This window comes from Blennius ocellaris, assembly GCF_963422515.1.
Source record: "Blennius ocellaris genome assembly, chromosome: 3".
Taxonomy (NCBI): domain Eukaryota; kingdom Metazoa; phylum Chordata; class Actinopteri; order Blenniiformes; family Blenniidae; genus Blennius; species Blennius ocellaris.
In genome coordinates, this window is record NC_137652.1 from 16,399,130 (window position 1) to 16,423,522 (window position 24,393).

The 24,393-nt window shown below is 46.3% G+C and overlaps 1 protein-coding gene across 1 annotated transcript; it reads left to right on the plus strand.

Moving 5' to 3' along the window:
• Positions 1 to 240: 240 nt before the first annotated feature.
• Positions 241 to 23,727, plus strand: prr36a (proline rich 36a; the record flags this gene model as incomplete). Its single annotated transcript, XM_080515560.1, has 6 exons — positions 241 to 402; positions 11,375 to 12,036; positions 12,115 to 12,211; positions 17,619 to 17,806; positions 18,082 to 20,646; positions 22,685 to 23,727. The coding sequence occupies exons 2-6, from the start codon at positions 11,484 to 11,486 to the stop codon at positions 23,725 to 23,727; spliced, it is 4,446 nt and encodes a 1,481-aa protein (XP_080371686.1). The 5' UTR covers positions 241 to 402; positions 11,375 to 11,483.
• Positions 23,728 to 24,393: the final 666 nt, after the last annotated feature.

Here is a 24,393-nt window from a genome sequence, read left to right on the forward strand (position 1 = left end):
TTTGAATTCGACGTCAAGCTCCTGCTTTGCATAACCCTCGGCGCGCGGCTCCTGTGATTGGGCGGCTGGCGGGATTTAATCTGCATTTCTCGCCCGGACCCGCACGCTTCCTCCGCCTCGCCCTCATCAGAGTGCAGCTGGCCTCCTCCCGGTCACTCCCCCGCCCCCTCCGATCCATCCTCCCTTCATCAGGAGGAGCCGCCGCCAGCCGCCGCTCAAACGTGGAGGGAGAAGGACGGACGGACGGACGGACGCTCGCCATTGTTACTCCGCTCCGAGTTTCACGGCTCTGGCGACACTTGTTTTCGGGAGCGTTGTCTCTTTTTAGGGGGGGGAAACGTCTCGTTCCCTCGCTCTCCAGCCCGCCCGGAGCCTCGGAGGAGCCGCGGCGACACTTGCGAGGTAACGGACACTTGAACACGTTTCCTCCACGATGATTGAAGTTGCCCCTCCTCGTCCCAAACGACCCCCGCCCCCCCTCTTTAACCGTGAACTGCCTTTTCTCCGTCTTGCTTTAATGTCTACTTGGATTAAAAAAGATGCGTTTTTGAGCCAGACGCCCTGTTGTTGTGATGGATGTGGCGCTAGCTCTCCTCGGTCGGTGTTCCCAGCCTCTGTTAGCCGCGCGGGGAGCCTCTCATGTCGGGGAGAGGGAGGGGAGGGGGGGGTTTCGGTTGTCTTGGGCTTCAGAGCTTTCAGAGTGGATTAATTGACGAGCAAGTCGCCTCCTCCGCCGCACACCGCTATTGTTCTGCGAGGCTGAACCGGGCCTCCTCTTCGCACAGACACGACCAGTCTCATTTAAGCTCGAAGAATGACCCGGGAGAGTCCCGAGATCCTGGACCCCCCCCCCCATCAAGCACCGAGGGTCTCTTGACACATCTGAAGCATCCCGTCGTCGGCTCCGATCACACTTCGCTCAAACTCACTCACACCAAGGCTCCGATCACACTTCGCTCAAACTCACTCACACCAAGTCCTGCCCGATCATCTCTCTCGACCCATTTTTTGGAATCTTTTCCAGCATTACCATCTGCCTATTTTGATAGATCCACTTCCCGCACGCAGACTTGGCGGACTATCGCACAAGCCCTTGTGTGCAGGTCTCGCTGATTGGGCTTGGTGTGTGTGTGTGTGTCCGCCAGGTTTTTGGCCGCTGTGTGTGTTTACATTACATAATCGCTGTGTGCAGGGTGTGGTTGCAAGAGGTTTTCAGCAGTTTCTGGCACGATAGTTGACCCGTCTAAAGCTTGCGTTTGGTGCACGAATGCTCCTCACCTGTGTGGATGACCCAGGTTTATCCCACACCGCCCATGCGTTATGCAGCCTGTCTGGACAAGCTCCGGTGACTTATTTGCACTTCACCATGGGTTTTATTTTCTGTTTTCAAAGCTCCATCCATCTCGCCTGTACTGTAATGCAAAGACTTGTGGGGAACTAGAACCCAACCCAATTGAGGAAATGGTCACTTGCACGCAAAATGCACATTAACTGTCTACTTGTGTCCATGGCATGCACCGTTCTGGACTATATGAAGGAGCAGGTGTATCTCTTACAACTGAAGGTCTTTTTTTTTTTTTTTTTTTTTGGAGCTGGGCCACAGTTGTAATCACTTAACCCTTATGCCATATTTGTTCTGAAACTGAAGCATTTCCAATTTTCATATAAGTTTACCACAGCTCTCCTGCATATTTGAATGAGTAGTAGTTGCTCCAAATTAAAACTAGTGTTTTGCGGTCACTTATTCTTAATTTCTCCGTTTCTGGTGGGAATGTGTGTCTGACATTGTAGTTGCTATTGACTGGTTCTTTTATTGAAACGCAAGGAGTGGTTCTACAATACCAGTGAACTAAACTGTACTCGTTTCTCCTCAGATGTGGAGTTTTCATGTTCGACCTGTGCGTTTCCTCCTACAGCATCGAAATGCATCAGAGGTTGATTGACGACTGGTACCGGAGTGTTTCCTGCCTTTGCCCATGGTTAGCTTGGACTGTCTTAAAGAGGTGTGGAAGAAGGGCGGACTTGCGTTCACCTAATTCTTGAAGAATTCACGACATGTTGTGACTCAGTGACGGATGCAGTCATAAAATTGAAACGCTCTCGATTCAAGATTGGGTAGCGCTGAGTTTGATATACAACTGTCGGGAAGAAGGTTGTATTCCGGCTCGACGATGGCCTTAATAGGAGTTTTCACACAAAGACGAACAGAAGGCAGTACTTCAGCTGTCCACACTTTTCACCAATGACTAAACAAATGCACTTAAAATGTCAGCAATGATTTATCGTGAAGTCCTCCATTAACAGACTTTACACTTATTTTATCTTAAAATTGGACCTTAATTTTGCCTTTGAAGTGTTTATGTACAAAAGGTGTTTACCTTTTGGGTTCAGTGAGTGATACTTTACTTTGTGGTTAAACTTGGAGTATTTTTTACGCAGCACAGCCACATCCCCTCTGTACACCTCCGTTTCCTTTTCCTCTTCCTAAAGGTTACAGCAAACCAAATGAGGAGCTCAAAATAGTTCTCATTTCACTGCTTCCTTGAACCTTAAGAGGGCTTGGGGGGCATTGCGTCCGGTTTTTAAATTTAGAACAAGCATTGTGCGTAACCAAGTGTTACGACGGGTGCTTGTGTAACATTCCCACTTTCTAATGGGAAGTTCTAACGCTGTATGGACTCGCTGACTACTTGGTTGTACTTTCCTGACTGGCCTCGAGCAGCCGAGCCTCATGGGTTTCAGGCATGACAGACCGTGAGAAATGCAGGTGGTTGACATTGTAACGCGTGCAGTGGTGTCCCTGGACGGTTAAATTGGGTGCAACCGATAAGACCTATCACTCTGACACGCCTCTTTGTTTTCCAAAATACTTTTAATACCTTTTTGTTGCTCATTGCAATGCTTTCGAAGGATGTCATGCCAGGTGTGGGGGAGCATTCTTCATTTGATGTGGTCGATGAAAGCAATGATCTACTCCAGTTTCAGTTTTGTTCAGTTTCATAGTTTGTATACGCAAGGATTTGTGCGTGTAAGGGCTTATGAGCTGTGTTTTGTGATTTTTTTTTTTTGTTACATTTTGCCCAACCAGTGCTTAACATTACCTCTTCACTTGTTTGTTAAAAAAAAAAAAGTTTATAAATTTCTTTGAGAAAAATAAGCCTGTCTTGAGGCATTGGTCCAGGCAGCTGAATAGAAGTACAGTTCCTGAACAAATGAGCATCTTATTTGCATCTGCTTTTGAAGCGGCTGGTTACAACCAACTCCCAGTGTCAGTCTGTCTCGCACCCAAGGAAATTCAATCCCAACGCTTGCTTCGCCCGACCTCGACATGTTTCGGAAAGTATTCTGTTGTTGAACTATATTTCCTCATTCGGCCTTCAGGTTTGCTCTGTTCCTCTTGGCTTTTAAGCTGTGGCGTTTTGTAGGTGGTGCAGTGCTGCAAGTCTCGTCACTGTGGTTTGGAGGCTGGCACTCGCCTGCCCATTAGGCTAAAGTGGTGGATGCTGGCGCTGCAGTTTAGGCACTCTTGTCTGTCTGGGACCGTTAAGCTAAACTCGCTGCACTGTAATTATTGAAAAGAAGTATTTCAGCACTTTGAAAGTCTGTTCATTGGCTCACTGTGGCAGCCATGAGTTCCTTTTTGCTGTCCTGGTCTGCAAAGGATGAAGATCATCTTGAAGATCAATTATTCATAGGCGGAAACTTTAATATTTATTATGGTGCATGTTGCAGCTTCATAAAGTGACATGTTTGCTGGAAATAAGAACTGTATGTGCTGGGAAGCACCGTGGATGATACCCACAGCTTTTTGATGGTATGGTTTGGATGGGTTATTGGTTTGGGCTAATTTCCCCAGTGTAGCTGCTATTGGCACTGAAAAGCCATTTTTAAGTTCATCATAGAGGCATGGGATGATGGGATATCCCTCACTTCTCCTATCGGCATGGGAAAACAAGTCCCGCGTTTCGAGCAGATGCGACGAGTGCTTTACAGTTCTGGGCTGAGGTTTGGGTGGCTCACAGAGAGGCTGCTCTACTGAGGTGTGGGATCCGTGTCAATCTGGCCCCAGCTCACCTCGCCAAGTCGGAGGCAGGGTAACTGATCCAGCCCGCAGGCTCTCGGCATCATATCGACTATCTGCCTCGCTTGTTTGGTACCAGTTGGCTGGTTCACAGGAGTGCACTCGTTGCCTCGCTTCATGGTGTGAATTAACGAGGTCCCAACTCTCGGTCAGCAATCCTTGTCAAAAGTGATAAAGTAGTCTGATTTCAAGTGGAATTGACAAGGACTGAACATTGTGCTGATGTGAAGTGATTCAGATTGCCGTTGCTCTGCTGATTCATTGAGAATAATTATTATTATTATTATTTTTTTTTAGTTGGTCTGCAAGTTGTTGGCGAAAAGCATCAATACTCGTGTGAAAGAATGTATATCGAAACGGGTTGGGTCGACGTCTTTCGACGTTCTGTTTCCCTTCCTCTCACTTCGCATGTTTTGACTTTTATATTTGCTATGAGATGGAGGCGTTTATGTAAGGATTATTACATTTTGCCAGCAATTACTCTGCATGAGCCGACTTCAGCGTTTACAAGGGAAGAGGAAACAAGTGAGCAGGAATGCTCTGTTCTGAAACTGGCATTCATTTTTTGTGTATATTATGTGGAACTGTGGGGGGAAAAACTATCCTAAACTGCAGATGTGAGTCTGTATCGTTCAAGCAAGCGGGATCCCATTCATTCAGCAAATGTAAGCAACATGCTTAACCTCTGTTCTGACAACATTGTCGTCCATGTCTCTATTGCACCTGGCAACCCGTTTGATGTCCTGGGGGTCTTTTGGGTGATGTTACCCATGCCAGCTGCTCCTCTGTCCCGTTGTACCAGTTAATCCACTCGACACCCACCCCCACTCCCTTCGGCTCTCTGCCTGAGGGGGGTTATATGGTGCACAGTGGAGACAATGGGACCCCCCCCCCCCCCCCCCCCCCCCCCCCCTAGTACCCTCATGTTAGACGTAGCTGCACAGACAAACACTTAAGATGATCGTGGCTGTTGTTACCAGATTTGATTATATGCACAAATGCTTAAATCATTCATTCCTTTACGGTTGATCATGCAACCCAGCTGACTTGTGTTTCTCCCCTTAACCACCAGCCCAACCCCCTCAATGAAAGTGTTTTCTCTTCGTTTGCCAGTAAAGTGTTAAGTTGTTGTAAAGAAAATATTTTTAACACTCTAGTTTTAAAACTAAAACCCGATTTTGTCATCTCTCCTTTCTACCCAATTGAATTGCAGCATTAGCTTAACATCACAATGCACTGTTTTAACCTCATGTGAATTATTCCCCATTCAACATGGCAAGTTTGTTTTTTTTCCCCCTCCAAAAGTACAGGAGATAAAAATTGCTTGTTGCATTACTTTATTGGATTTGGGATTTAGCGTTTTTAGTTTTGCTTGACATTTCCCAGTCGACTAGTGATGTCATCAGATCACTGCCTAACGATTTCAATTGAGCAACCTTCACTTGGTAGTGCAGAAATTCTTAAAGGGATACTTGTTTTGCAGAGATGTCTTGGGGTGAGATATTGTAATGCTGCCCGGGTCAACATTTCCACATGTTGTTTGGAGAGATGAACCACAACCGGCCAGGCGAGAAGATCACGGAGGGTTAATGTGGTTCTTTGTCATCATATAACCAGGTACATGGGGGTCATTCGTCTTCCTGATTGTTTCAGAAAGGCGTGATGAGCCTCCATATGCAGCTTTGCCTTATGGGTACATTGCATTGACTGCTGGCTGTGCAACAAATTATTCAATCAGGTTTGTGACCCGTTTTAAGATTTTTCTGTTAAACCTACTCTACATTTGCCCTCGCCTTCACCACAGCTACTACTGCCATTGAGTCAGGTTAACATCTCAAGTATAGAATTACAAGCTACATGCATATCTAGTCACAAGCAACCAGCTGGGAGATGCACATTAACGGCCACTGCAATTGCCAACAAATGTACTTTAGCAAAAGTATCCAACCACCCAAAAAATGTTATGAATGTGCATTTGCTTTTCTTTTTTTTTTTTTTGTTCCTCATCTGGTGGTTAATTATAATAGAGATTCAACATTGATGTTGTATAGCAGACAGTCGCATAATATGAAAGTCTTGCCTTTTTTGAGATGTAATGTGCGACATGCTGCTCCTTTTGATTTAATTTGAGAATTAATATTTCGTTATGCTTTAACTTTATGCCCACTGAGGGAACAATCTTTCGTTGCAACGTGTAAGACATGTTCTGGTGAAAACGGAGTAATGGTACCTTCACTTGAATCATTGAGATGCTAAATCCTTCCAAGTTTAGTTGTATTGTGTGTATGTAGATGCAACATGGGATATTTTGTTGAGAAATGTCTTTTTAACCTCACTTCTGCTCTTTAAAGCTGTAGTACACTGCTGAAAGTCAGTTAATCAATCACTGTAATGGACCATCATTGATGGTAACTGACAAAACGGCTCATTGAGCTCTTTATTTGTTTACCATCTGACACAAGCTAGTTTCTTCAATATTGGATTATATTTGATCTCTTCACTGGAGTACAGAAGGACATTGTTCTAATTTAGCTGCTGTTGGTGCCCTGAAGGTAAAGCCATATTCACGCAAACCCATGTGATTGATGCGTTGGTGGAGGATCGTTGATGGAAATATGAGAAAATATAGAATCTGAGCCTGCTGAAGAAAAAAACTGATTCATAGTTGAAATAACAAAGATGTCTAAAACGGGCTTTAAATGCTGGAAAACCACAGTGTGCTTGTATCGGATCCAGCCTTCATACATTTTACAACTTCATGCTGGGCTTGCAGAAAATGTGCCACAAGTATTTCCACTGATGCTTTTACCTCGCTAGAGTGTTGTGTTGGTTTTCGTAACACTTTTGGAACACATAATGGATTGATAAATGGTGTGAAATGTCGTCTTTGCGCTGATCCAACGAGGGCCATTCAATATTTGAGCAAGTGTTTTCTTGTCCCAGAGACTCAGGATTATTCACAGAATTCTGAAGCGGTTATGGTCGTCCCTCCAAATGTGGTTTAGATTCAAAGAATCTGTTTTTCATAGGAAAAATGGTAAGCTGTTAAAGATTTAACTTGTGTTTTAGATATTTATCTTGGCCTGTGCTTCCCTGTAACTGAAGCTTGACTTTGATATTTTTGCAAAATGAAATGGTTTGCTGCTGATCTAAAGGAAAGCACAAAAGATTTATCTTCATGCTTTGTTGGTAAAATACTCTCCAGGGATAGTTGAAGCGAGAGCCGCTTGGTGTAAAGACATTGACAAAACTATTGAGTAATGTGCTTTCAAAGCCCAGGCGAGTATGCACTGTCTAGTCCATCTGCATGCTTGAAGATGTTTGTGTTCCAACAGCAGATCAGATTTCACTGTTCTCCCCATCACGCTGTCATTTTGCATGCGTGTGTGAACTAAACACTTGGTGATACAGCAGAAACTGCTGCTGCCTTGTATGGTCCGAAGAAGCAGACATGCATAGAGAGTCGCCCATAAATCTGCTTAAAGATACTTAACTGATGTCTGGTTGTAAAACATTTTATGGCGTCCCGATTGTAGTTGGAGAGAGCCATTATCTACGTCTCGTCTATGTTTGGGAAAGGAGGGGTTTTCCTAACCTTGAGCTCAAACAAGATTAAACCTCTGGTCTTCATTCCGCCACATGAACCAATCATCCTCTTCCCGTTTGCCTTTTCAGTCTCGTGTCACAGTCGCATGCACGCTCTCATGCACTTGGGTTCACACTTGGACTTGAATGCTGGCTGTGTCTCTTCCTTTGCAGTCCATGCATCCGCCTCCGATGCACACCAGAGGAAAGCTAATGGACTTCTCTCAACCTAATCAAGTTTCACTCGGTCAATGCTGCCGACTGAACAATCTCTATTGAGGTTTTGCCAGAATGTGTGCATTTTGCGTCTTCCACACTTTTATCCCCATTTATTCATCAAACATTCCCACAATGTGCATGCACACAGACGTGCATCTGTGTGTCTCTCCCTTCACTTCTTTCTTTGACACACACGCACTCGCACACACAGCTGTCGCTGTATAGCCTTTGAGGAGTCGTGCAAGAGCAGGAATGTGGACGAGTCCGATTATGCTCCATATCTCTGCTTTAGGCATTCGCTTTTTACGACGGATCATCTTGAAGCAGGGTGAACATGAATATTGGAGACCAGAACTGTATGAGGTGTCCACCTGGTTTAATGCTACTGTTTGCAAAAGTGACTTTTTAATGGTTTTGAAATTGTTTTTTAGATCAGTGTCCATGGTTGCATCCGTTTAATTTCGTAATTTTTTTCCAATCAAGCAGCATAAAACACTGAGAATAGATTTAACTCGCATCTGGCAGGACAGGAAGGAAATCCTCCAAGTGGTCTATTTAGATCTATTTACCGTTGAACTATTTATAATGGTTACCAGTGCACAAAGGCTCATAACATCAATTGCTACTTAAAGGTTTTTCATTTGCTTTTCTGGCTCATGTTGCGCTCACTCGGCCGACCTCTCCCGCCACTAAAAATGTCTATCTGTGCTGTTTTATAGTTGCAACATTGTGATAAGCAATCTGGGGTAAATCTGCAGAAGACATTAAGCTGGAGCATCGGTATCAACGGACCTCCTCCAGCAGTCTGTGCAAAGCATTCTGAACCCCTGGCATGCTCTCAACACTGCTAAATCCCCCTCTACTTTCATTAAACAAAGTATTAAAAGTGACCCATTTAGTCGGGCACCACTAGTGATGTCTGGACATGTAGAGGGAGGCGGCGAGGCGCCTGAAGACTGATGTCTGGAGTTCAATTTAATGACGCACAAGGCCATATTTCTATCATATGAGGACCATAAATATTTTTCGTTCGGTAGACAAATGTAGCCTTTAAATGTAGTAAATGGTTGCAACTGTCAATCCTATCCCATGTCTTTAGGCCTGTGTGATCACAAAACCTTAAACGTGCTGCGAGTGCCACAATCATTGACTTTCTTGTGATCTATTTTTATTTATTTATTTTTTTGAGTTGCAGATCTAAACTGACAGAACTGCATGTGATGGATATGACAACGAACACAGTCTAATTGTAATTTATTAAAAAGCCTCATACCGGTGTGCGTGTAGATGGGATTTTAATGATCCGTTGACTTCCCCTCTGTGCTACGTCACATGTCAGCTGGGCAGAGATGATGCGTTTACTGGCCCAGAAGGGGGGGGTCATCAAATGAGGAATGTGTTTCACGCTGCTGTCTCCTAAGCCCCTGGCATTAGTAGCAGGACTATGTGGTGCCATGCATGTCGACGTGCCAGTCAAGCTTTCCATCGTGTTGCTCTTTCCCTGCAGCAAATTCTAAGATCCTAAGGCAATATGGCCACATGAAACTTGCACTTGACTTGCACTTCAGCATTGCTGCTGGTGGAAAAACTACAGAAACACGGAAGATGGCAAGAAGGTGCAGAACCTGCCTTGTAAGTACTGATGGATTCTTCTAAACCCTTCAGTTTGCAGAAGCCCACAGTTTTTGATGACTTTGTTGAACCCCGTTTTAATAGGCGGGGCGCCACATTTCTTGTGAAAGGCCTCGGTCACGTCCTGTCCCTCTCCTGCCCACTTCTACACGTCTGGTTGGTGGATGTCTGGTTTTTACCATTTCACTTGCTTTTGTCACTGCTCATTACAAAAAAAGATTACAATGAATGTAGAATAATTAATCCCTCCAGTAATTGTTTCCCTACACCGACCAGGTCTTTCTTGCCACCATTGTGCTTGTGGTATCAGAACCTCCAGTGGATTGGATTTGCACAACAAAGTACAGTAAATGCTCCTTATTTACTAATTATTCTTAATCAAAAGTTTTGTTCCAAAGGGCTGCCTTTACAATGGAATTGATCTCATTGTTGGAATTAATGGTGGGTACAAAAGTACCACATAGTGAGGGCTGTTGTCTAAAGGTAAGCGGTGCACCCAGTTTGTCGCCTTTCCATGCCTCCTCCAGAGGAGAGGTAATTGTTTCTTTACAAAAGATTAGGTGATTTACTTTCATGTGAAGGGGTGGGTGTTTGTGGTTGGTGAGAAGCCAACTGGCCAAACGAGTTATTCCAGTATTGTTAACGATTGCTTTTTGTTAGTTTTTTAGACTCGTGACTCATTCCACATTATTTCTAAAGTCAAGATTTTAACTTTTTTTTTTTTATTCAGAAAATGAGTACAGAGGAAATGAATTTGGAGTCTTTCAGAAATCGTGTAGTAGCAAATGTTAATGTTTAACTCGAACCGTTTCCTGACCTTTGGACAAGGATACCTTTTCTCCCAAACCTTTCCCCCATGCAATAGGCAAAACTGTTGTAAACTGAATGTCAATCCACACCCTATGAACTGATTTATTAACATTTCAATGTTCTGAAAATGGAGTGCAGAAATGCCCTGAGGAATATACAAAGCACTTGTCTGAATAGATCATTTTTAAGACCATCAGCTGTTTCAACAGATCACCAAGCTCACGTAGACCAACGACAGGAACTCGGCCAAGTTTCGTCTGAAAAGTGCTCTGCTACTGTTTTAGTGGTGCAAGTTACCGAAATGAAAACTAGGTCATCTTCCTTTTTTTTTTTTACTGGACAAACTATGCCCATCAAACGTGTTTTCTTCATGGGTGCAAAACTATAGGAACGGTGACCATTTTAAACAATGAACAAAGCGCATCAGGATGAGTGATCTGGAAACCACTCATTTCACTTGAAACCAGACAGGCCTTCACACCCATCCCCTACAAACCTGTGTTCCTCACTTTATTGCTGCATCTTTAATAAACCACATTATTTGCACTTAAATTTCCGTTGTTGCTACCAGGATCTCCCATTCATAGTTCTTTTCAGTGATTAAGACTTCCATTTACATATGCTCAAATGAAAGATGAGGGAATGGAATATTTGTGTTTTGACTTCTGTTGGTTGCCTTGTCAGATTGTCTCCTTTGCGTGTTCACAACACGGCCAACACCGGCATGTTTTTTTCTTTTTCAGTTTTGGCATATTGGAAGCAATTTGGAGAATTTTCATAAATCAGCAGATTTTGTGCACAGAAGAATCGTTCGTTTCTTTTTGTTGCATTTTATTGGCTTGCTTTGGCTACTCATCTATTGTATGACGCACATGAGTGAGAAAAGCCTTGCTGGTGTCTTGACTGCTGGGTTCACCCCCTCCCCCTCCCCTTATTCCATGAAGAGTCCTACTTTGGTGACCAATAGTTGTGACATGCTCAAAATCTGCATTTTAAAGGTGGTCAATTAAGCTAAAACTGGGTATTCTGTGATTTGTTCTTTTGCAGGCCTTTGACATCAGGAATTGGCCATCCAACACCATTATCCGACACCATTATCAGCCCTTTGGCGAAGTTAGCAGCACCACCTTTGGCGCCCACACTTTTGGAGGAGGGGATGAAACCAGATGGGGGTACCATGGAAACCACAGAGCCTTCTGAATCTGCAGCAGGAGCAGAGTCTGCTTCATCACAGGAGAACGTGACACAGCAACTCGAGCCTCAACCACAGGAGGCGGCAGATACTGAAACGGCAGGAGCGTCTGTGCCTCAGGTTAATGGCAGACCAGTAGCAGAAGTCAAACCAAAAACCGCTGAGTTTAAAGTGCACCATAAAGGCAGGCCTGCAGGTGGGGCTGCAATGTCCAGTCCCCGACCAGGACCAGCCTCCTCCCGCACTGCGAATAACAATGCATCCCAAAACGCCGCCTCTGCAGCCGCAGGCAGGACGACGGTAGCAAGAGCATCAGGAGCTGTGCCCAAAAGACCAGCAGCAGCTTCCTCAACGTTGAGGAACCCAACTCGTGAGCCGAACAAGACATCTGCTGGACCTGCCAGGACTGCCCCTGCTGCTTCAGCAACAAATGGCAGCAGACCAGCAGCGCCAAGTAACTCTCTTCAGAAGAGAACGGCACCTGGTACTGTTAATGGAGCCAGGCCCAAAACTACACGTGAGTTCAAGAATCGGCACCGCAGACTTTTTCCGCGACGTCTTTAGTTTACAACTTGCTTTTCGTCTTTCATTGTAGTGTCTTCTGGCAGAACAATGGCTGCCACTACTTCCAGGTCTACCACTTCGACCACAACTAAAGTTGGTGCTGCGGCTGCATCTGCAAAAACTACCAGGTATGTGATCTATCTCTATCTAAATCTAGCAAGTTTGATTGCTCTTTGTGAAATCAGGACTTGTGAAATCCATTTCATATTCATTTAATCTGACAATTTTCCAATCCCAACCATTCAAATACAAATGGCTGGGATTTTTTTTTTTTCCTCATTCATTTCAGACTTGTATGCTGTCTTTTCCCAATCAAAGATTTCAATCAGGCTGATTTCCTTGTCGGTGGGCTTTTGAGTTTTAAATCTCCCTTACACAGTGGATGACAGGGTGACTGTTTGTCTTGAGGCCTTAAAGAGGGGCAACGGAGAATGACGCTCATTGTGGTCTGTGGGCCATTATTGAGTCAAATTTCACTTCAAGTGTGTGAGTCACGTTGGCAGAAACGACCTGAGAGAGGGCCTTAACAAAGCCGGTGATACAGAAGAACTGCAGCTTTGTTCCAAGCAGACTCCCTGGCAGAAACCAGACCCCCTTCCCCAGGGCAGAGAGCTGTTGAGTTGGATCATAATCCCTCTCGTACCGAGACCCATGGTTTGGATAGGGTACTCCAATGGACTGTCAATGATCTACTTTTGCCACGGGAGAATTTCATGGTTTACTTGGACATTTGCATCAGTTTTAAATGGAAAATGTGTATTTTACCAAATGTATGAAAACCTTGAAACCCTGATTTAATTGGCTTAACACATTTAGTAAAGAAAATACAATTTAAAAAAATAAATAAATACAGGTTACCTTGATAACGGGATACTTTCTAATGTTCATATCAAATCGGATCCATGATGCAACAACCGGAATCTCTCCACAGGATGTAGTGTTCTGTTGATTGGATTCTAATCAACACTGATCTTTCCTCCTAATGTATTATTAAATAATGTGCTACATCATTCTGAGGCAGAATGGGGTCAGTGTTTTGACTTGGTTTGAAGCAGATGTGTTCCCAATTGTTTTTGTTCCTCGACTATGTAAAATCCTCTCTTCAGCCTGCAGATGCATTTAAATGTATGCAACTCTGAGTAAGAATTGCAATATGCAATATTCAGATTGGAGAAGACTGACTAAATTATTTACATGGACTGTGCGTTCATCTTCTCAAATTTGAAATGAGTTTTGAATACAAGATGTATATTTTGAAAGATTTGAGGAAAGAAACAGTCCAGTTATAGGTTGTGTGAATTGGAGGCATGAAGGCGAACGCTGTGCTTTGAGATTTGTTTATTCAAATAACTTATCATTGTTAGCTGCATCAGATGTAGGCCTATATGAAGGTTTATATATATATATATATATATATATATATCTTTTTATATTAAGATGTCCTTCACTTTGCACCGATGTAAAGCTCGGAATGTACCAGCTTGGTGTATGCTTAAAACTGGTGTCAAACTCAGAAATATGATTAGCTTGTGGATGGGCTTTGGTCACAATCCAACAGAAATACTATGGTGTTAATGAACTGAGCCATTTGCAATCCTTATTGGTGGTAGTGGTGATCAGTTTTCATGCTGATGAACTCTGCTTTAGTCCATCAATAAAATGTTGTTTTAAAAATTCATAAAATATCCTTGGTCGGTATAAACATTTGTGGCTTCAGAAACTAGCTTCTCTTTATGCACAATGTCACATGATTAGTTGCAGCTGCCGTTGTATGGATCAATAGCATTTTACAATCCGGCCTTATGGAAAGTACAGGGTGACTGGGGTCACATTTAGACTGCATGGCCGCTTTTAATGTTGTGTACCGTTTGTAGCGGCCTGTTAACAGGAGGCAGCTCATCTTCTAAATTAATTAACTGAGGCAGGAGTCTGATTACAGCAGCACATCATCCTTGTGCAGCGTTTCCATGGGATGCGACATCGGCAGGAGCTGCAGGTGTCTGACAAATGATCCACGCCACTATTTATGCCACCTGTGGTTTTGTGCAGTCATGAAATCGGCTGCTTGCCGAGTGTGTGGCAGCAGTCGAGGAGGTGTGCATTTCAGTCAATGTTGCCGTTTGTGCCGGTTCCCTGACAGTAATGCCAACAAACCCTCTCGGCTCGGGACTCGCCTTGCATTAGTCATGACTCCTTGGAGTGACGGCTCAGCGCATCCTTGGTAATGCATGCAATCCTGTTTAATGGTTTGAAAACGTTTTGGCAAAATACCCAATGAGATTTGGTTTCATCGCAATGCCCGGAGATCATATCGATTGTAATCTAATCCCTGCCATATTGTTACTCTTATTGCTGTGACAACAGTGGCCATTGTTGGACACACTGCCATTTTTCTGCGGGTGAATGCTTCATTTGGTGTAACGGCACAAGCTGCATGTCTCCAAACTATGTTCATCTTTAATCCACCTGGAGAAAGACACACGGGCCCACTTTTTTGTGGATTCTACTGGACTATGGAGTTTCTGAAAACAGTTTAAATATGACAATTGTGTCATACTATGCCCCCTTAAAAATAATTTTATATAAATAACACCTTGATAAAATATTCTGATTACGATCGGGTTAAATTCCACCCCGATTTCTATTTTGTTTGCTACAGGCTTGAGGAAAAAGTCATGCTTGTTTTTTTTTTTAATAAAGGCTAGATTCTTGGCTAAATGTTTCAGACACTGATGGTTTAGATTATTCTATGGTTGATCATTCGTATTGTTTGTGTGGCTGAATGAAATTCCAATGTTCTTTCGTGTTTGTTTCCTGTGACAGTTCATTTGAAGAACAGGTGAAGGTCTCGGTCTCACTGAGGTTGAGTTGAAGCCAGAGCAATAAAATCCAGCACCTGCTTTGCTTTGCTCCACTCGTGGTGCCGTAGTGTCCTTGCGATGATGAGGCAATCGGTCTCTGTCCTCCCCACCTCCCTCTCTCCCTTCATCCGTTTTCCCCAGCATTCTGTACATGTGCCAGGCATTGAGCCTGGATCTCCTGAAATCCTCCTCAGTGCCTTCACTTCCATCAAACTCCTTCATCCTTCAGCTGAACTTCAGCAAAAAACGTGATTATGCCGTTGTGCTTTCCAGTTGTCAAAATGATTAATAAGACTTGCCACTGAAATTTAACAGAAATGCTCATAGTGTCTACAAATGTTTGTCTAGAATATTCCATACTGCTTTCAGAGTGTCCGTACAGCAGTACCTCAGCTCTGTCCATCTTCTCACGTTCTTTGATCTCATTTTGTGCATTTTCCCCTCATGTCATCTCCCGATTAGTTCTGCATCTTCCCACTAGTTAAAACCGTCTGATTGCTCGGCAGTCTTGGCTGAAAGCGGGATTACCCTGCGGAACAGGAAGGACCCGTGGCGACAGTCTACCCAGGCAACACTTGGTCTGAAGTCTCTACTGAGCCGATTCAGATTTTTGCCCTTTACTGTCAAGGAGATAACTGACGGTGCACACAGCCCGGAGGAATGTGTGCGCCTCTCCGGAGCCAGTACACCAGTTGGTTTTGGACGGCCCACAAACCAAACATGGTATTGTTGGGCGCTCCAGTTCCTTTCTGTTGTCTTGAAGGGGGTCATTGAAGGGATGAGCATACTGCTGCAAGAATAAAATATTCCCCCTGGCTGACTGCACTTCCTTTCACTTCTGATTGAAATTGAACCATTGGTTCTGCAGGAGCTGGAATGAACAAGCTGCCGAGTCACCAAACTGCGTTTTGACCGGACAAGAGTGAACTGTGGGTGTGGTTTCAGCAGAGCCTATCCAACTCGTGTTCACACAACCTTTTAGCAAAACGGCTGTTGGCACTACCATGGAGGTGTTGGCGCAGAAGGCAGAAACCCACCTCACGGTGACCTCTTGTTTGGCCTTTAAAATCATGTGGCGTGGAGTGCCGCTCATCTGTCTGGCTGTGGTTTGTATTGATTCCAGCCCGCTGCTGGCAGGAAATGTAATCCATACTAATACACCAACAACGCAACCACCAGCCTGCACCCACAGGCAGAGTGCAAGGCATTAGTGGGTCTTTTCCTGTGTGCCGTTCCTCTCGATCAAATGGTTATGACTCATCATAAGACAATGGAGGGGGCGACAGGGTTGATTCAGAGTTGTATTGTGTCTTTCAAGTCCTCCCCTTTGTTCACATGAGCAGTCTTCATTCACCTCACTTACTGCTGATGGTGCTTAACTCAATTTTATCCACCTTGATTCTTTTAATTTGTCGGGTTGCTTAAAGTGTGTATGCATGAATACACATAAAAAAAAAAAACAGCTTTTCAAGCACGTTAATCACTCAGGTCTGTGTCTCGCTATTTTCTGCGTCCATGTCAGTTTTTCATGAGCCAGTCTTTGCTCTGGGCAGATGTGATTTCTCTGTCTCGTGCTGACATTCCACTGTTTGGCTGCACTTTCTATCCCAAATCTCCAGTCGATTGCTGACAATTGCAAACTCCTGCAGCCATGTCTGTGTCCGTACAGTCGTTTGCTGATCTTGGGGAAAACAAAATGGTCATTGTAGTGGTTTTTATCATGTGGGAGCGGCATCTGTGCCGGCATGCTAACCCTACTGAAAGCCGTCATATTTGGTCTACATCCACCAACATGAGAGTCCACATGAAGACATAATGCAGATTGTAGTAATTGGCAGTGGGACTGCTGTTTGAAAATGCCAGTCGATCTGTTCCTTAGAAATTGACTTGCAGATTATTTACAGTTCTTAGGTTTTAGAGTTTAAACACCAGGCTTCATGTGTTGTACGGCCTGCGGCTCATTTAATGGACTGATGTAGTTTGCACTTCAGCCTTTGTCTGCCTTCGAGAATTGGCTCAAATGTTGAGAGGACTTCAAAAAATTCTGACTGGCACATCCTGGGTATTGTGAAGGCTGGCACATCAGTATTCACTCCGTTTTGTTTTTTTCATCAGGTCACTTTCCAAGAATTTGTACTTGGTCTGATTACTGTTGGATGTGCAACAGGTTTAAGTGAGCACAGTAACACGAGGAGATAATTATACCGCCTCGATTTTCCTCGTTTCATTATGGGGTGACTTCATGAGGGCTGCACGGTGAGATGGTTGTTCCGTACTCCTACCTTGGTGATATAAGGTAGAGAAAGGGGGTTGGCTTGTGGTCGGCAGCATTAGTTTAGTGCAGTGTTTTAAACCAATCTTCTTTTCCTTTCAATCATATTTCTATTAAAGGTTTATTGCCTCCAATCTATTGCTGCACCCCCCCCCACCAATTTGTTCATTATGACTTCATTACTTGGCCGTGGCTGAAGTACAGAGGCAGAAGGAGGCATCACTGTTGATGTGAATGGGTAGTGCTGTTGATGGGTTCACATAAGTTTAGATTACTTTTGTAGTTTACATCGGCAGGTGATTTATTTCTGCTTGTTGATAAATGCAGAATAGGAACATCAGATTTTGTTGATTTTTGCCAGCAGAATAAATTGCATCCCCCCACCTCTTGCTCTCCTTTCAGGCCTACTGCAGGGCCCTCTGCAGTTAGACCTTTTTTTGCCACGACCAGGCCCTCTCCAGCTGGAGGGAAGTCCTCCTCCACCACCTCAGCTGCCAAAACGACAGCTTCTCGAGTGACCACTGCACCACCTGCTGGCAGGCCCGCTGCAACACAGCTTCCAAAGAGTGCAGCTCCAGCTGCAAAGAAAGGTTGGACTTCCTGCTCTTTTTAAGGCAATTTGGTTGCCATTAAATAGTTGAGTTTTAAATAAAACTATAAAGCTGATGACATTGAGGCATTTTCAGATTGTCTTTAATTTTGTCTGTTCATGTTGTCTATTTTTAATGGTAAGATATTGCATTAATTGCGGCATGGTATAATTACCAGTGCTTTACACATGTAAAGATGGAGCATTGGGGCAAATTGTGACTGTTTTTACCTTTTTTATTGATCTCAAATTGGCATATTTTGTGTTTTGCCTCAGATGTCAGTCGACCAGCCTCCACCGCAGCAGCCAGGAAACCCACAGCCTCCACAGCTTCAGCTGCCACCAGGAAGCCTGATCCAACGAAATTGGCATCTACCGTAAAGCTCGGCTCTGTTTCCAAACAGCCGACAACAACAAAGGCAGCAGATACCAAAGTGTTGCAGTTAAAAGCACGGCAGCTGGCAAAACCTGCTTCTGCGGCGGCAACGAAAACTGTAGATGATGCACGACTCACTGCTGCCATCAACACCCCTTCCAAAGCTCGAATGCCACCTGCCTCTCCAGCCACCAGACCAGGGGTCAGTAACTTGGGAAAAGCTAAATATGAAAAACCCACGCAGAATGTATCACCTTTCACTGTCCGCAAGAAGATTGAAGTTTCAAAAGCGACCACTTCAGGTACAGGAGCACAAAGAGCTGCAGGGACGCGGAGACCTGCAGGACCAAAAGGGGTTGATGTTGCAGCGGCGAGCGTTGCGGCGGCGGCGGAAGTCGTACCTAAAGCATCGTGTCCCATTGCCTCTGCCCCAGAAGAGGTCCCCACAATGGAGGCGGCTCCTGCGCCCCAAGAGGTTGCCCAAAGCCTTGAAGTAGTTTCCTTACCTCAACCAAGCCCCATCAGCACGGCTCCACCCGAAGAACGGTCGGAAAACAGTTCTTCGCTGCAGACAGCGCAGGAGGAGATCCCTGCCCCAGCTCAACCAGCAGTACTGCCTGTGGCTCCAGACTCGTCGAAGGAAACGGGTCACTTGTCAGCTGAACAAAGTACTTCAGCCTCTGCAGCTCTTCCCGCAGGAGCAAGTGCCATCTCGCCGATTCCCTCCACCAATCTAAATGAAGAGGAAGATGAGGAGGAGCGAGAGGGAAGCCAGCTGGTGTCCGTGTCAGAAATGAGTGGGACCACGCAGCCAACCGAGGAATCTCGCCCTGGGTCCGCTGGACCGGCGGCCGGGTCAGCCTGGAGAGCCGGCGGAGCCTTGCTTTCTGAGCTGGACTCTGAGGAGGTTAGCGGCAGCCAGCAGGGAGCATCTGAGCTGAGCGCCCCTGGTGTCTTGGAGGGCACGGAGAGCATGGACGATCTGGGAGACGGCAGTTTGAAAGGAGCAATCGATATGGAAGGCGCCTCAGCAGGTTCCCCCGACTTCGAGAAAGTCCCCGACATCCCAGTTAATGACTTCGATGAGGATGAAGACGAGGACGACAGTGATCGAGTCTGTGACATGGATGTGGGCTCAGAGCGGGCGGACGAACAGCCAAGGCCCAGACATGACAATGACGTGGACGATGAAGATGATGACGACGTGGAGATGGCCAGTGAGGGAGTGACTGAAAGCGGACTGGAGAGCTACGGGAATGCGGATGAGGACGACTTTGCCGAGGATGAAAGGTTGGACAACTTGAACAGGATGGCTCAACCACCTCCCCCACCTGTGCTGCCCTCTGCCCCAGCTGCCCAGTGGGACCAGCCAAACCCCTTTGCTGATCCCTGGGCAGAAGCTCTGCAGCCTGAACAGACAAAAGCAGCAGTAGCTGCAGTAGCTGCAGCTGATGCAATCCCTCTGCCTGACCCCTGGCAACTAGACTCCAAGACCCCAACACAGGCCCCCGCTCAAGCTTGGCTAGAACTGGGATCTGACCCTCTAGTTCCTGGCAACCAAGAAGTTCCTGATTATTCCTCTGTTAAAGACGAGCAGAAGATTCCAGAGGCCCAAATATACTCTGATCCTTCCAGACCAGCTCCAGGGCAGAACCTGATCCCACCTCCCCCCTCTGCCCCAGGGATGTCTCTGTCAAGTACCCTGAGCAGTGAGACCAGCACGCCGGAGGACATGGGAGACTACAATCGAGAAGGGAAGCTCCAGCACCACTCCCCACAGCCCAACCTGCAGCACCAGGATCTGGGTGCCCACGCAGAAAAAGGAGTGGCGCTGGAAAATGTTGAACCAGATGCCCCACCTGCTGAAGCCTTTGGAGGACCAGCAACGGCCCCCACCTCCAACCCCTCCTCATCCTCGGTGAGCGAAGACGAGGCGAGTGACACAGAAGGGGAGGCTCAGCTGGAAGAGTCACTGGAGGCTCCAGTTGTTGTTAACTTAACGTTCGATTGCTCGGCCCCAGCCCAGCGCTGCCTGTCGACCGTGGAGGAGGGAGAGGAGGCAGAGAGCGGCTTGAACAGTACTGCAGCTGAAGATGCCACTCCTCCGTCTGCTACCTCGATGGCATCTTACGGCTTTGACACCATGACCACGACCTCAACCTCCAACGCCCAGTCCACGGGGGAGAGCTGCATCAAGAGCCCTGGCATCTTCTCCTTGGAGGAGTTGCCCGAAGAGGCCAAGGAGCCTCATGCCCAGCCATGTCTGCCAGAGCAGCATTATATCGAGTGCGGGAAGGAGGACATGGCGTCTGAAGGAGAGCATGACGGAGAGGCCTTTAAGTCAGAGGAAGGCCCAAATCTTCCCCCAGCTCCGAGCACTTTGCCACAACAAGAGGAAAACCCAGATGATGTCCAGCCTCCGTACTATTCTGCTATCTGTGAAAAGACTGAGGACTCTTTTACAGGTAACGTATAGTTCATCATCTCCCTAACCGCCCATGTAATATCTCTTAACTCCTCTCAGCCTCCCACAACATCACAGCTGTAAGTCTTGTTAGTTTGTCCTGAAATGTCTGGGGGTGGACATAATCACGTAAAAGAAAAAGGGGGAACAAAACAGAGAGCAAAAAAAAAACCGTGAAGAAATCATGGAGGACAGTAATGGCTCTTTCCTCTAAAACATTTCCATTATGGTATGTGGCTTCAATTCCTGTATGTGCAATAGCTCATCTGTTTACTCCTGATGTGTGAGCGTGTCCAGGTTTTGATCAGTTTTAACATGTGTGGTTTTCTTGATGGATGTGACTTGTCTATTTACCGCTCTTGAAAAGGGAAAAGAAACGATTTGAAATGTAAAATAAAGTTGACATGTTTACATGCATATTTATCCTAGTATTTTGGCAGAACTAAGATAACTGAAAATGTGGTGTTGATTGTATGTTCATGTTTGATTTCACTGTCCAGCCCAACACAGGCAGTTTGCCTCGTCTTTAACCGTCTTGCACTTTAAATTGTACTCTGGCTATTTCTTTTGTTTATCCATCTTTTGGAGGAAAACAACTTAAAACTTTAAATAAAGATTAGATTTTTTTACCATGACGTATTCTCACTGTACACTTATTGATGTGGGTATGTTGGGAGTACAGTAGAGGCATTAATGATGCAAGGATTTATCTTTTACACAAACCTATATACCACTGGTATGTTTGGCAAATGATGAAATGAATCATTTACCAGTGGCTCTGCACCGCTCATGCATTTAACACGTTCCAGCAATCTGTAAATGCACAGCAAGACTGAATATATGACTAACGGGTTCATACAAATAAAAATATAAATCCAATCAAACAACTCATTAAAAAATGGTCTGTAAATAAGACTTATGACTGTTACAAACTGCTACCTTTCCTCCTCCGCTTCCGAGAATTAACTTTGACCCGTGGACACGGTAAGCGGTCAAACTCCATCCAGCCTCCCAAGACCCCAGTGATCAGGAGAACCGGCCTCCATGAGCTCTTCATCCTCTTCAGACCGTCTCACCCGTGCAGCCAAGACGTCTGTCGTCACCCAGCAGCAGCGTCAAGGAGGCGCAGTCTGCTCGTTCTTCTCATTCTGTACTGTCCCTCCGCCTCACTGGGTGTGTCGCTATTTTAGCACTTTATTTTGTCACCATTCTAACCGCTCCGCTCTGCAGCACTGTATCCATGTCAACGGAGCGAATGCATGTCACGGTTGATCTTGATTGCATTACTTTGTTTTGTCCGGGGAACTGTTCAATAGCTCGGCTTTAGAGCATCACACTGTAACTTGATTTTTTTTTTTGTTTAAAGCCACGCTATCGTTTAGTTGTGATGCTGGATGTGTGTAAATGCATGGAGGGCTTCTGCATGAATCACCGGTTCACTAACTATAAACTCCATTCACGTGCGATGACTCTTCAGTTCACTGAGCTTTTTCTGTCGTTAGCAGATGGCGATTGCATATACAGGAGGATTGGCTGCTTTAATTATTTTTTTTTTGCACATACAAATCTTTCTTTTCTGGGTGTCATTTTTATAAAGTGAAAGAATTCACTACAAGTATGCTCTCTGCACAAAATCTCCCAAATCCTTGACCTAGGCTCCACCCCCAATGCCTAAACCCTCGGGTCACTACTTTCTGGGTTTTATATATTTTTTTTAAACTGCTCACTCCACACCCCGGAATACTGTTGCACTATTTTCAAACAATGTCCCAACTGTCGCTTGTTCAAAAGCACAAGTAATTCCTGGTCACTTTGCTGCTGCAGGCTACTGGCAGATGTTTGGCCTTGGCTTCACAATGCTCCCACTATTCCTCGAGTATGAGCCTCTGAAGGCCTCCCCCCCCCCCCCCCCCCCCTTTCTTCCTCTTCACCCTTCTGCTTGTACTCACACTGCACTGCTGTCTCTATTCTGCTGCCTGTGACCTGTTTTGTAACTTCACACTACTGTAATCTTCCTTCCCACTTCCTCTCGCACGCAGGCCTCAGTGCTCTCCCGCTCCCCCACCGCCGCGATCACGCGGCCTACCCCAGAACCTACTACGACATCGTCAAGCAGCAGGGTGCCGCCGCCGCCCCTCCCAAGTTGACGTGCGCCGACCTCCCGCCCCGGAGCCCCGCGCAGCAGGCGCTGAGCCCGCAGCTGCGCCGGCTGGAGCAGCACCAGCGGCAGCTGCAGGAGATGCAGCAGCGCCGGGCGCAGCAGGGCCGGCCTCTGGAGGAGGCCGAGCAGGAGAGGAAGAGGAGGGAGGAGGAGGAGCAGAGGAGGAAGAAGGAGGAAGCCGAAGAGGAAATAAAAAGGAACGAGCGGGAAGAGGACAGAAGAAAGGAGGAGAAGGAAGAGGAACTTCTCCAGAGGAAAGATCTGGAGCTCCAGCTTCAGCAGCAGCAGGAGGAGCTGAAGCAGAGGCAGCAGATCATGCAGTGGCAGCAAGAGCTGCTGCAGACTCAGGGTCAGAGTGGGCTGCTCTCCCCTTCCTCTGGCCTCTGCACCATCTATGAAGCCCTGGAGAACAGCGGCGACGAGGAGGCCGAGGGCGAAACGGACGGGATGAACGAAGTGAAGCGCGGCGAGAAGACGCGGGAGTCGAAACGCAACGCGCGTCACTCGGCGCCGGCGGAGAGCCGTAAACCGGTGTCCGGCGGAGGCCGGACTTCTCCGTCGGACTCCCCTCCTCCTACAGACTCCCTCCGGTCGTCCGGCAGCCCCTCCTCTCATCCCCCAGAGTCCCCGGAGCGACCGCCGCCCCTGGACCTGGACTGGGGCAAGAAGGTGGACATCGTCCAGCAGCTGATCAATCAGACCCTGATGCTGAACGGCGACGGCTGCTCGTCGCTGCTGCTGCTCCCCGGCGGAGCGGGCGGCACGCTGAGCCCCCTGGAGAGCAGCCTGTGGCCCAGCCTGCTGCCGCCGCTCACGCCGCCCTCGGCCACCGTCACCTCCGTCAGCAGCTTCTCCCCCGAGGCCACCGGCAGCGCCCCGCAGGGGGAGTGGACGGTGGTGGAGCTGGAGACGCATCACTGAGCGACGTTTGCTTCGCCTGGGTCGTGTGCAGGTGTTTCGTTTGTGTACAAAGTGCTGTGTGAGCAAACACAACAAACACGTAAGAGGAACGGCACACTGCTACTGCACAAATATTAATGAGTACTTTGGCACTGATTCATGATTTTTTGAGGGGGGAGGGGGGGGGGGGACTTGACCTGGATCGTTTACTTGACGTCGCATCGTTTCACAACTCCAGTCCTTTAACCTCTTCAGTGCACATCTTTTAAAAGTACCATCATAAACGCGTCCATCCGTCTGCAGTCGGATTCTGAAACATGGTGCTGTGCCCGAGAGGTTCCCAACCAACTACGGAGGAGGTCACAGGATTATTGTGAGATGTAAAGGTGGAGGGGGAAAAAAAAAAAAAAGTGCTCCATGTGGCTATAGGAAATAAAAGAGTCTCAATGAAGGAGTCCCATCCAGCAGGTTGAGGATCACTGCAGGGAGATCCTTAGATTTCTCACTGTGCTTTGAAGACGAGCACACAAACACACTGGTGCTGAGCTGGCTCAAACTTTTTAGTGGCGCAAAACTTTTTTCTTTCTTTTTTTTTGCCTCACGCAGCAGGGATACTGTCCTATTAGGTGTTTTTGTGCACCTGCCTCAAAACACTGGTGACTTTCAGTATTGGTCGAAACGGAAAGA